General features: G+C 48.5%; 1 protein-coding gene across 4 annotated transcripts in view; it reads left to right on the plus strand.

Annotated features, from left to right (window-relative positions):
- Positions 1-12,770, plus strand: part of CMSS1 (cms1 ribosomal small subunit homolog) — a 239,726-nt gene that overhangs the window by 75,983 nt on the left and 150,973 nt on the right. Inside the window, exon 1 of one of the 4 annotated variants that reach the window (XM_060172173.1) lies at positions 5,135-5,278. The exons of the other annotated variants lie outside the window; for them this stretch is intronic. Within the exon in view, the coding sequence (XP_060028156.1) occupies positions 5,138-5,278 (141 nt within the window). The 5' untranslated portion in view covers positions 5,135-5,137. Of the gene's footprint in view, positions 1-5,134; positions 5,279-12,770 lie in introns of those variants that run through there. 4 annotated transcript variants of the gene reach the window in all.

The following is a 12,770-nucleotide window of genomic DNA, read 5'->3' on the forward strand; positions in this document are numbered from 1 at the left end:
CCCAGGGTCACTGTGGGATGCAGAAGGTGGAAGGTCTGGCTTCTGTCATTGCTTCCCTGCTGAACATGGGCGTTGACAGGTGGATCCATACTCCCAGCCTGTCTCTCTCTTTCCCTAGTGGGGCAGGGCTCTGGGGAAGCGGAGCTCCAGGACACATTGATGGGGTCGTCTGCCCAGGGAAGTCTGGTCGGCATCCTGCTGGCATCTGGAACCTGGTGGCTGACAAGAGAGTTAACATGCAAAGCCAAACAAATTGTTGACCAATCATGGACCTAAAGGCTGGAACAGTGCAGAGGAAGTGTTGGCGGTCCTCCAAATATGTCCTCCACTATTTCTTCTCATCTTCCCGTCTTGACCCTTTTCCTCCAGAGAAAAATGTTAATCTTGGGGGGACAAAGAGCCAGTGCACCTAGTTGAACATGCATGGTGCCGTTCTCAGGATCCCCACTGGACGCCCCCAGCACCCCCACGGGGGCAGACTTCATGAGCAGTGAAGCAACACTGCAGGTGTATCTCCTGCCTCTTCTCTCTCCATTTCTTTGTCTCTACCCAATAAGTAAATAAATACATTGTTTTAAAAAGAAAAATGCCAGCCTCTGATGTGTTTTCTAGAGTTTTCATCTTGGAATCGACTCTCCTTGTTACACCCTCACCTAGAGCTTCAGCTCTCATCCGCTGAAAATCCCCATCTCTGTGCCATCCTTTTTGGAGAACTATATTCCTGATTGTGGGTTGTCTATTATTATTATTATTATTTTACCTGAGCACTGCTCATGCCATGTGGGGGGTTGAACCTGGGACCTCAAGGCCTCAGAGGGGAAGACCTTGCAGAAACCACTGTGCCGTCTCCTATCTCCAGTGTGGCTTATGTCTCAACATATTTGTGCCTCAGACACTGCAACCCACCAGGAACCTTGCCCTCGGCATACCCACAGCAGGACTCGTCCCCCTCTGCCTGAAGCACCCTTCCCTACTCAGCATACCCACAGCAGGACTCGTCCCCCTCTGCCTGAAGCACCCTTCCCCAGACGTAGTTCTTGTGCCCTGGACCCAGTAAGCAGTCGAGGGGCTGTCAGGGACTGTGTTTCAGTGCTGGTCAGTGTCCAGTGTCCGTGTCCAGTGGAGAAGCAGTTACAGAAGCCTGACCTTCCATGTGCTGCTCCCCATAAAGAATCTTGGTCCATCTTCCCAGAGGGGGAGAGTTGTCAGGGGAAGATGACCAGAGGCTCTGAACCCCAACTCCATCAGGACCCCGAAAGAATAAAAATGGAAGGACATCTGGAAGTTGTAATAGGCTGTACCGTCACATCTGATTTAAAATGGAAGAGAAGGCCAGGCCATAGAAAGAAATATATATAAAGATAAAATATATATAAAGATAAGCAGAGAGAGAAGTAATAGCCCATATCTGTGGCCTTGGGTGAACTACTGCAGTTTCCAGTGGCGGGAAAGGGATACTGAATGATGGTGGTGGGAACAGTGTGGAATCATACCCCTTATAATTTTATAAATCAATATCAAGTCACTAATTAAAAACAGGTGAAAAAGTCTAAAATTCCTGAAAGAAAAAAAAAAAGAACTGTTTCTCTCGCTCTTCTCTCCAGTCTCACTGGCCGCTGCTTCAGACTGACTGTACCCCCTCAGTATTGCTGGTTCGCGTTGGCACTCTGGGTCCCCACAGACCTGGGAGGCATATGGGAACTGCAGGACCAGCCGTCTGTCCTCCACGCAGTGTCGCCTCGGTGAGGGGAGGCAGACCGTGGCTTCCTTCTCACAGTGTTCCTCTTTCCCCTTTCATCAGCAGCATCAAACCCAGCTGCCCGTGACTCGCCCTCTCCTGCAGCCCCGTGGGAAGCTGGAGCCCCCCTGGTGCCCGTAGAGCTGTTTGCTAGGCGGTGCTGGTGGCGTGTGCCCCTCATGCAGCGACTGCCTCCTCACATACTCGCTGCAGCTCGCACAAGGTGCTTCCTGGCACAATTCCCGACCTGCACGTAACGTTGACTGAGTCCTTACGCCACCATGTCACTCACGCGTCGGCACTGCCCTTTTAAAAAGACTTGCTTGTTTATTTACTTTTATGGAAAGCCCAGAGCAGCCACCTGCAGACAGAGAGACATTTAAAGCACAGCTTCACCAATCATGAAGCAGCCCTGCCTGCAGATGAGGGTTGGACGTATGTGCTTGAACTTTGTCAACCACCGCCCAGCCTGGTGACTTCTATGTTTACAGACTAAAAAAATAAATAAATAAGCAAGTAAGGAATCAAGCAAGAAAAGAAAGGAGGGACTTACTGAAGCAGAAGTACTCAGGATCTTTGGCCAGTGCTGAATTGTGTTCAGATTAAGAGTATGAATTGGGGAGGGTGGTGGTGTACCTGGTTGAGTGGACATGTCACAGTGACAATGGCCTGGGTTCAAACCCCCAGTCCCCACCTCCAAGGGGAAAGTTTTGTGAGTGGTGAAGCAGGATTATAGATGTCTCTCTCTCTCTCTCTCTCTCTTTCTCTTCTTCTTCTTCTAGCGTTTGCCCTTCTTCCGTAGCCAGTCAACAGCGTCAGGTTGAGCCTGATGTCAAGTTTCGAGACCTCCTTTGAATCTGGAGAGGTGGCAGTCATTGACTCTGTGGGTCATAGTCTGTCTGGAGCCGCAGGGGCAGTTCGGGTCGTCTCTGGCTCCCCAGCGATGGAACATAACGGCGCACTGGCCATGGCCTGTTCGATAGCGATTGAGGAGGGCCCGATCATAACGTGCCAGGTCAAAGCCGGGTGGACGCTTGCAGGGGTCTGTGATGAGGTGTTTGTTCTTTACCTTGGCTGACTGCCAACTCTGTTTCCAAGAGACTGGAACAGAGAAGTTCAGTGTAGGCGTAGGGGACCAGATTGGGTGACGAGACGTCAAGCGTTGGACAGGGTGGGTGAAGATATCCGCATAGATTGGCAGGTCCGGTCGAGCGTAGACGTGGGAAATGAACTCTCAATTTCTGGCTGTTTCTATCCAATAAAAAAATTGTGTAGGTCTCTGTTGAGAGAAGAGTATGATTTTGCAGCTGTGACCTTCTCAGTGAGATAAATATGAGACGCGACTGGCATTGGGTTGGGTGTTGCCTTTATTGTAGGAGGTGGAACATTCTGACTGTGAATAACTCTAAGCGCATGTCCTTTGGCTGAGACTCTAAAGCGCACGATCAGCCAGTCGTTTCTGGAACAGCAGAGCAGTGGCCTCTCAGCACGCAGAAGCCGCTGGCTGGCAAATGTCCGAGCACGTGAGCTTTCTGACGGGATCTGCCAGGGTGACCTACCCAGACTCACAAGCTCCTTCAGTCTGCCCTCCACTCCTTGCCTCGCTTGAACCAGTATAAGGTTCAGTGTAAGAAAGTGTAAGGGGTCTTGCCTGCTGGCCGATGAGCGTCTTCTGCAAGGGAGGCTATAGTGTTCACTGTCCTGGTCACAAGCCACCACAAGCCCTGCACAGTCTATCGTCCAGTTGCTGGAATAGCGAAGTGCCCTGTAAGGACAAATACAGTTTTCTTTATCCACTATCGCTATTATTCGGCATTGTCTTGGAGGCCCTCACACTGCCGCCAGGAAAGAGAAATAAAAGGCATACAGACTGGAAAGGAAGAAATCAAGCTATCAGTATTCACTGATGACAGGATTAATATACCAAGGAAACCCCAAAGGCTCCAGGAAAACTACTGAAAATAACTAATAAATCCGGGAAAGCGGCAGCAGGATCATTTTCTGTTTCTGCTAACCGTGTCCTACAGCTTCCATTGTGAAGATCGTTTACTTACTCTGCGAGAGTCACAGCAAAAGCATTTTGTTGGGGGCAGGGTTCAGCTGTAAACAAGATCAAACTTAATTCCCTTTCCTCTAATTCCTCGTGTGTCTGTAGAAATGCCACAGATTACGGGTGTTCACTCCTGTCCTGCTACTTTACTGAAGTGACACAGGGAAACAGATATGAAATTTAAAAGCTAAAATATACAGTTCTGAAATTAATTCATTGATATAGTTTTAAGGGGCCCATGACTTTACTAATATTTGCCTGAGCAGGAGAGCTTATGTGTGGGTGGACCCATGGTATTGTCTGGGGAGATGGTGTCAGAGTTGGAAAAAGGACTAGAAAGGTGGATCAGGGCAGAGAGTAGCTCCCAAATATGGGAAAGGTATGTGAGTATCATTTTATTTATTAATTTTTTGTGCACCTTTGCTTTAAGGTAGACCTCACCAAATGTATCCTGGACCCCCACCTCTCCAGATTCCTGCCCCACTAGGGAAAGAGAGAGGCAGGCTGGGAGTATGGATCCACCTGTCAACGCCCATGTTCAGCGGGGAAGCAATTACAGAAGCCAGACCTTCCACCTTCTGCAACCCATAATGACCCTGGGTCCATACTCCCAGAGGATTGAGAATAGGAAAGCTGTCAGGGGAGGGGAGGGGATACGGAGTTCTGGTGGTGGGAACTGTGTGGAGTTGTACCCCTCTTATCCTTTGATCTTGTTGATATTTTTTATTTTGTAAATAAATTAATAAAAATTAATTCATCGAATATTCATCCCTAAGGAGGATCAGGTGTATTGCACAAAAACAAATGACTCTGGAGGAGTGTAGAGGAAGGGGGTGGGGTGGGGTGGGGTGAGAGAGCCTTGAGGTGCTGGTGAATGATGATGGAAAGGCCCTCAGGTGGGGAAGAGTAAACACGACAAAGTGTGACCAGGCATCACCCATGTAAAACAACTGTGCAGAAGCCGGCAGCCCCGCCCCAGTGCAGTCTAGTAAAAGAAACTGCTTTAATAGCCCCAAGTCGTGCTAATATGGTAAGACTCACTCAGTCTAGTGCCTTGATAGGTCTTTTTTGGGGGGAGGGTGGGGCAGGGTTTTCTCTGGGAAAATCTCCCAGGAGAGGCTTTTGAAAGAGAGAGGAAAGACGCTGTGCTCTGCCCCAGCAGCCACGAAGCCTCCCTCATCTGCGCAGGCCTGTGGGGTGGCCAGGGCCTTGTGCCCATGTCCTCACATGCCGTCACTGTCCTGTCCTGGCTGAGCGCGCTCCCAGCCACACCATGTATTTCTGGCTGTCTTTCATTTTTGGAAGAGTTAAGGAATATGCTAGACCATACCCCTTGAGGCAGCTTTCTAATGCAGAGCGTAGGCTGGACAGGAACAGAGATCGAAACCATCATGGAGCAGATCTGGAGTTTTCTTGTGGATAACCCAGCCCGGCCTGCCCCACCTTGTCTTCTGTGGAGCTCCAGGGCCTCTGCCTGCTTTTCGTCCAAAGTTACTCTTCTCCCTTGGCATGTAAGTGAGAAGAGTGTGCTTCCCCCAGCTGTTCACCCACAGAGTAGATAAATCCCCTTGAGTTTATTCTAGAGCAGATTGAAATTGTGCTCATTTTTCAAATAAAACATTAAGAGCTACATAAAAAGAGAGAGGCTGTGAAGAAAGACAAAGAAAGAAAAGCACCAAACACTAATGGTTTTTGACCATCCGATTCTCACTTTGATGGCGGGAGGATGCAGCCACAGACTATCTCAGTGAGCAAACTACCTTCTGTTTCTCTAGCTTATTCTCGGCTCCTTACTGACAGCCTCCCTGTCCCACTTGTAGAGGAAGGGTGCAGACAAGTACGTGGGTTTGGGTAGCCAGAGCTATATGGGCTTCACAGAACTGGGCACTGCTAGCCAAGGAGAGAAGTCTCGAAGCAGGACGTGAAGTAGGGCAGAGTCGCGGAGATGGGAGAGTAAGGCGTGTGCGTGTGTGTGTGTGTGTGTGTGTGTGTGTATGTGTGTGCGCGCGCGTGAGCGTGTTCATGTATGTGCGCACGCATGAGCATGTGTGTGTGCGCGCATGAGCGTGTGTGTGCGTGCATATGAGTGTGTGCGTGTGTGTGCATGAGCGTGTGTGTGTGCGCATGAGTGTGTGCATGTGTGTGTGTGTGTGTGCGCGCGCGCGCGCGCGCGTGCGTGTACATGTGCAGGAGACTGGAGGAGGGGTGGGAGCAGACCAAGATAGCTGGCTTTGTGAAGCAGGGACTTTCAGGAGCATTTTTCAGTTTGAACTTCAAACAGTTGTGAGTGTCAGGGTATTTCCAGTCTTGCGTATATGCAGGCAAGCTGTTTTGTAACTAAGACTTTTTCCTATTGATCTCGGCCCAAGTTTGGGATCATTCTGTTCCATTTACCACTGAAATGTTGAGGGCTGTGTCACTTGAGGAGTTTTTTCAGAACAGATACAGCGACCATGGATCTTCACGCAGATCACCGAGACAGTCTCACACTGTTGACATGAGAGTCACCTCAGCCCCTCTTGTTTAAAAATTGGATTAAGGCACACGCCAACAGAGTCTGGGTGGTCTTACGCTCCCTCAGCGCTGGAGAAGCAGATCTTGGTGAGCAAACCCCTTCAGGATTTGGCAAGACAACAGTCGTGCCTCCTGAGGTTGGCTACAGCAAGGACATTAGAGGTCAGTCCCGAGGTAGGCTGCCAGAGCTGGTGTGGGGGAAACGCCTCCAAAACTTGCTTGCTCTCTCTCCAACTTCCACTCACGCTCTAAGTTGTTTGCTTTGTATAAAAATGAGAAATTATGGGAGCCGGGCGGTAGCGCAGCGGGTTAAGCGCAGGTGGCACTAAGCGCAAGGGCCAGCATGAGGATCCCGTTCGAGCCCCCGGCTCCCCACCTGCAGGGGAGTCGCTTCACAGGCGGTGAAGCAGATCTGCAGGTGTCTGTCTTTCTCTCCTCCTCTCTGTCTTCCCCTCCTCTCTCCATTTCTCTCTGTCCTATCCAACAACGACAACATCAACTACAACAACAATAAAAAGGCAACAAAAGGGAAGATAAATAAATAAAATTACAAAAAAAAAAAAGAGAAATTATGCAATTTTCCATGGAGGTCTCAAAGGAAAACAGAAGAATAAAATAAAGCTCCCGGGGGTTTCAGAAATGTCCTCAAGTAAGGGAGCAGCGAGGATCCTGTCTTCAGACAGTGGTGACTGTGGGGACTGTCCCCCTCGCCACTGTCATGGGTCTTTGCTGCCGTGACTGAACTTCTGAAGGAAAAAGAGGACATTCCCTCACCTAAAACATTTTCTTAAAACTCTTAGGTCTTGGGTGGGGGTAGATAGTATACTGGTTCTGCAAAAGACTCTCATGCCTAAAGCTTCAAAGTCCCAGGTTCAGTCCCCTCACACCACCATAAGCCAGAACTTATCAGTGCTCTGACAAATAATAAAAATAATAAAAAGTAAATAAAATGATAATAAAAAACTCTTGGTTTTTTTAGGTAATTTCCATTTATGCTCAAAATATTGATAGCATAATGCCCTCCATATTTTCAAAGAAACTAACCTCTATAAATGAACTTTGTTTTTTTTATAACAATAGCCTGAATTTCCTTTAAGCTCCCCCCCAAATAGTGTGTGTGTGTGTGTGTGTGAGAGAGAGAGAGAGAGAGAGAGAGAGAGAGAGAGGATCTTCTTGGTAGCACTTATATGAGAATACCATGTCCATGACTTGGTCTCCTTTTTCTTTTCACAGAGCAAGTAGTATTTATCTACTTTCAGTAAGTTTTAGATGGTTTAGAATAAACTTTACAGAATTCAGAATTTGTATCAACAGGCCGTGCTCTCTCGCCAAGCTTAGTTCCTGGTAAGTTCTCTACCTCCCAGGTGCACCCCTGACGTGACCCAGCACCTCACTCACTGGTTCCTCATAGATGTCCTCCCGCCTGGGAGCAGGACCTGACTTGAGAAGCATCTCTCTCAGAGCCCCAGCACCTTTTTTGGAAACAGAACCATATTGAGCTTCCAGCATGGCCAAGTCCACTTTTTCAGCCTTTAAAATGCTTATGACTTCCTCTCGAGCCTGTGGGAACAGAAGTCATTTCAGAAAGCCCAGTTCTCCTACCAGCTATCCCTGTAAGGTGTGTGTGTGTGTATGTGTGTGTGTGTGTGTGTGTGTGTGTGTGTGTGTGTGTGAGAGAGAGAGAGAGAAAGAGAGAAGAGAGACTCCCCCCTACTGTTTCAAATATGCATAAATCTTGCCTATAGAGCATTTTGGAGAATGTAGCAAAAATATATCACTTCATCCTGCTTCTCATTTATTGAACATTAATAATGTTTTAAAAACTCATCGCTGCACAGCTGTGTGTGTGTGTGTGTGTGTGTGTGTGTGTGTGTGTGTGTGTGTGTGTGTGTGTGTGTGTAATAGGCAGATAATCTCACCCCTCAGGGAATCGGCATTCGTTTCAGTGGGTAAGACATCAGATTCCCCTGTCTGTGTGACAGCCTGTTGTCAGACTGCAGCGTGGGGTAGGGATTCCGGGGCTAGGCCAGGAGCACGTGCACCTGGGACACAAGAGCCCCGGAGCTACACCGACCCAGAAGTCGCCTGGTGTCATTGGTCCCCAGACTTGCCGGCACACAGAAGCCTGTGAGCGGCGTGGCCGAGTGCTGTGACCTTTCACCGCAAATATGCCGGCCACACGGTGTCACAACAGCCTTTTTTTTTTTTTTAATTATTTTACTTTTAGTGTGATTAATTACCTCTGAAGTTGGTAACAGAGAGTTCTTTGTGTGGATGCTTGTGCTTAGATTTTACGTGTTGGGTTGTCAAGAAAGGCCATGACACAATTTTTCTGTGCTTATCTATGCAAAACACATCATGACTTCTCCAGCAACCCAATGCCTAGAAGTGTAAATCGCACACTATTTCTGGGCAGCCACACACACCAGATTCATGAGCAAGGGTAGCCTTGAAACATGATGGGGAGGCGTAGGCGGCATCACAGCTGGCTGAGCGCACACACACTGCCACATGCAAGGACCCAGGTTCAAGCTCCTGGTCCCCATCTGCGGGGGGGAAAACTTCACGAGCTGTGAAGCAGGGCTGCAGGTGTCTCTCTGTCTCTCTCCCTCTCTACCTCCCCTTCCACTCTTAATTTCTCCCTGTTTCTATCTCAAAATAATTAATTAATTAATTAATTTTAAAAAGAAAAATCTGGTGGAGTAGTTCCAGCACAGCTGACCTACAGCTCTCCCTCCAGGAGGCTCAGAAGAAGTAGGAGATGTCTCTGGACAGGTCTGCTTCTTGGTGACCCTTATCACTGTGTGACCCAGGACTTGAGAGGATGGCAGCCGACTGGGCTGACTCGCTGGGGGGGTGGGCTGTCTTTGTCTTGCTGATCCTGCTTCATGCCCTGAGTCTTCTGGAAACTGTGGTCTCCGATACACCCAGGGAATGAATGGCTCTAGAACAGAGGCCTCCTCCCTGCCCCCACTTCTGAATCCCATTCTTTAACCTGGGAGGAAGGGAGACACTGTGACTCCGAGTGGGAGTGGGACTTTGATGAGGGCACCTGGTACTGCTTTAACAAGTCTCTGCTCTAGTAACACTTTCTGCTGTCAGTGGCTGGGTCTTTCTGATGTCTGCAGCAGAAAAGGGCATCAGCAGACTCCTAAATCACAGTCTCATTTACACTTGTGTCTTTAAAATCAACCTCAACATTAAAAGCCCCGTGTTCATGCTCTGATGAACTTCATCTGCCCAGCATTCTACTCAGGGGCTCAGGCCGCACACACGCCAGCCACACCTCATCTTTCCTCTGCGGTCGCCAACTAGAAGGTGTTTAGTGCAAATTGCCGAACGGCAGATTACTCTAACCTCCTGCAGAAAAACACTATAGTATTTCTATTGGAAGTTTAAACTCTTTTATACTGTAACTTTCTTTAAACTCTTTTATACTGTAACTTCTTTAAACTCTTATACTGTAACTTCACATTAAAGTGTTACTAGAGCAGAGACTTGTTAAAGCTGTAACAGGTGCGCTCATCAAAGTCCCACTCCCACTCGGAGTCACAGTGTCTCCCTTAGCCATTGATGCATTGAGCTAGAATTCTAGATACAATGAGTTAAAATTGTAGTTCTTGGTGTCTCCCTTAGCCATTGCTGCATTGAGGTAGAATCTGGAATTGTTGCTGTAAAATACTTTGGGTTATTTGGCTGGGTTCAATGTTGGCATTTTAAAGGGATGAGGACTGCATCCCTGGCAGTCTGTGACCGTTCGGGTCCTGAGTCAAATTTATGTTTAGAGCCCTCAGCCCACGGACGGGATCCCACCTGTAGTAGCTAGCTGTTTTGCACGCAACAGAAAACAATAAATGTAGGGTGTTGTTTGATATCTGGTAATATTATCATCCAGCTTAATGTGTAATAGAAAGCTTGTTCTGCCTTTGTGGTTTCTGAAATAAATTATCGCTGCAATGTATGTTCTACTTCAGTGATACACACGCAGATTATAAATTTTTGTACCTTAAAAATTGCAAAACTTGTACCATCACTGGTTCCTTGCTTGACAGTAATAAAGCAAGTTTTTAGTAGTGTTCATAGTAATGTTTCCATAAAAATCTGGTAGAAAACGCTCAGTTATATAAAAAGTATGGAAAAATGAAAGAGATTTCTAAAGTCTTAGTCCACAGAGTGTCGGGCATTGTTGTCTTTTTATGGTGTTGTTTCTTAATTTCTCTGAATGCAAATGATACGACTTCACTCAGACACTTCATGGAAATAATTCCTATAACGGGGAGGAGGGGGTTGGCATGAAAATGCACAAAACTTAGAGATGTCAAGTGAAAAGCTTTCTGTCCCAAACAGTTTGAGACTAGGTTCAGACGCCCTTTCTGGGCCCAGTGTCTGTGCCATGGGCCTGTGCACTGAGGGCAGGAGGAGATAAGTGCTCTGACATCATGTTCCCTGTGACACCCAGCAACTCTCCCCAGCACTCTGTCTTCTTCTACAGTAGACTCAGTGGTCTGTTTAGAAGAGAGAGATATGTAGGTTTGTATTTCACAAGGTTCCAGGTTCAATCCCAGACTCCACCATAAGCCAGAGCTGAGCACTGCTTTGGGGTGTGTGTGTGTGTGTGTGTGTGTGTGTGTGTGTGTGTGTCTGTCTGTCTGTCTGTCTGTCTTTTTCCCCCCTGTATCTCTCCCATTAAAAAAGAAAGAAAGAAAATCAAATAGAAGTCCAGTAAAAGAGAGGTGTGCTGCCCTTCTCAGCAGCCTTGCACTACAATTAGAGAAAATTAGCATGGACCCTCTGCCCAGAGTGGTGTGCACTGCTCTGTTCTAAAGTAAGTCAGTGAACAATCAAAGAGGGGCGGAATGTATTTAGCTCTTTATTTTAGGTTTCCTGGAAACAAGGTCATTTTATGATTATGCTGGTACATTCCTTCACTGCTTCCCACTTGCCCACATTTATATGTGCGACAGTAGCCTGCTGGTAAGAACAAATCCACATTGTTACTGATTAATAGAAATTCCTAGGCCACCGTCAATTTTATCAGGTAAGGGGGCCAGGTGGTGGCCCACCTGGTTAATTGCACACACTACAGTGCAAGAACTGAGGTTCAAGCCCCTGGTCCCCACCTGCAGGGGGAAAGCTTCACGAGTGGTGAAGCGGGGCTGCAGGTGTCCGTCTGTCTCTCTCCCTCTCTATCTCCCCTTCTCCTCTCAGTTTCTCTCTGTCCAATAGTCAATAAATCAGGCTTCATCAGGAAAGTCCTCCGGCTGGTGTAGAGTTAAATTTCGCAGGGTAGTTTGTTGTGCAGTGCCCCTAAGTAGCAGCCTTTAAGTCTAGGGCTCACTCAGAAAACTGAGTGGGGCTCTCTCTGTATCCGGCTCAATCCCCTTGCTTTACTCCGGTGTTTGTTTATTTGTTTAGCCTCCAGCGTTAGCACTGGGGCTTGGTGCCTGCACAACAAATCCACTGCTCCTGGTGGCCATTGCTGTTGTTGGGTAGGAGAGAAATGGAGAGAGGAGGGGAAGACAGTCAGACACCTGCGGACCTGCTTCACTGCCTGAGGAGTGACCCTCTGGCAGGTGGGGAGCCGGGGGCTCAAACCTGAACCCTCGTGTGGGTCCTTGAGCCGGCACACCACCGCCGGACCCCCTGGCCTCTCGCTTCCTGTGGGCAAGGCTAGAGCATGAGCGTGGTGGGGAGGATGCGTCTAGGTGGCGCCTGCAGAGAGAGTCCTGCAGCGCTTGTTCTCTTGACAGCCAGCATCCCCTTGGGGGCCTCGCGGTGGGGACCTTCGAGCTCTTGCTGGGACTCCCTCTAGGCATGTGGAGAGACCCCTCGTGTGCAGACCTGGTCTGTTAGGGTCTGTGTCTGTGCGTGTTTTCAGTGGTGGAGTTTCCCTGCCCTTCTGCCAACAGCCACACAGCGATCAGTAATGAGAAGTCTTAAAGTATCAAGAGGAAGAAAACAAAGTCGTGAATTCCCTGATACTCTCGTGCTTTGTATTATCAGTGACTTCATTGTTTCTCTTGGCAAAATGTTAACGCATCTGTGTTTGACCCGACCCAGGGGTGGGTACTGAGGAAAAGAAAAAAATGGTAATAGCAACAATGGTTTGGAATTTTCAGGTTAACTCTCCCCCTTCCTCCCTCCCACCCCCCCCCCCCAAAAAAAAAAAAAAGGAATGGAAAGTTGCTTTTGTTTCTGCCAAATAGTGGTGCCTGACTCTTCATCAGATGCGGGCAGTGGCGTGGCCCCTGAAGGCGTGCACGGAAAGAACCGGCTCAGCTGTCCGCTTCACAGAGCCGGTGCATTCCTGTCCTGAACGCCCGCATCCCGGGACGGGACGGCAGCCTTCAGGGGTGTCCCAGAGCTGCTGCTAGGAATAGACTAGGAGTCGGGAAGCTGGCTCGGGATCCCAGCTGGACCTGGACTGTCACTTACAAAGTGAGGCTGTTGGCCTAGATTGCACCCCCG

The sequence above is a fragment of the Erinaceus europaeus genome, chromosome 14 (genome assembly GCF_950295315.1).
Source record: "Erinaceus europaeus chromosome 14, mEriEur2.1, whole genome shotgun sequence".
Taxonomy (NCBI): Eukaryota; Metazoa; Chordata; class Mammalia; order Eulipotyphla; family Erinaceidae; genus Erinaceus; species Erinaceus europaeus.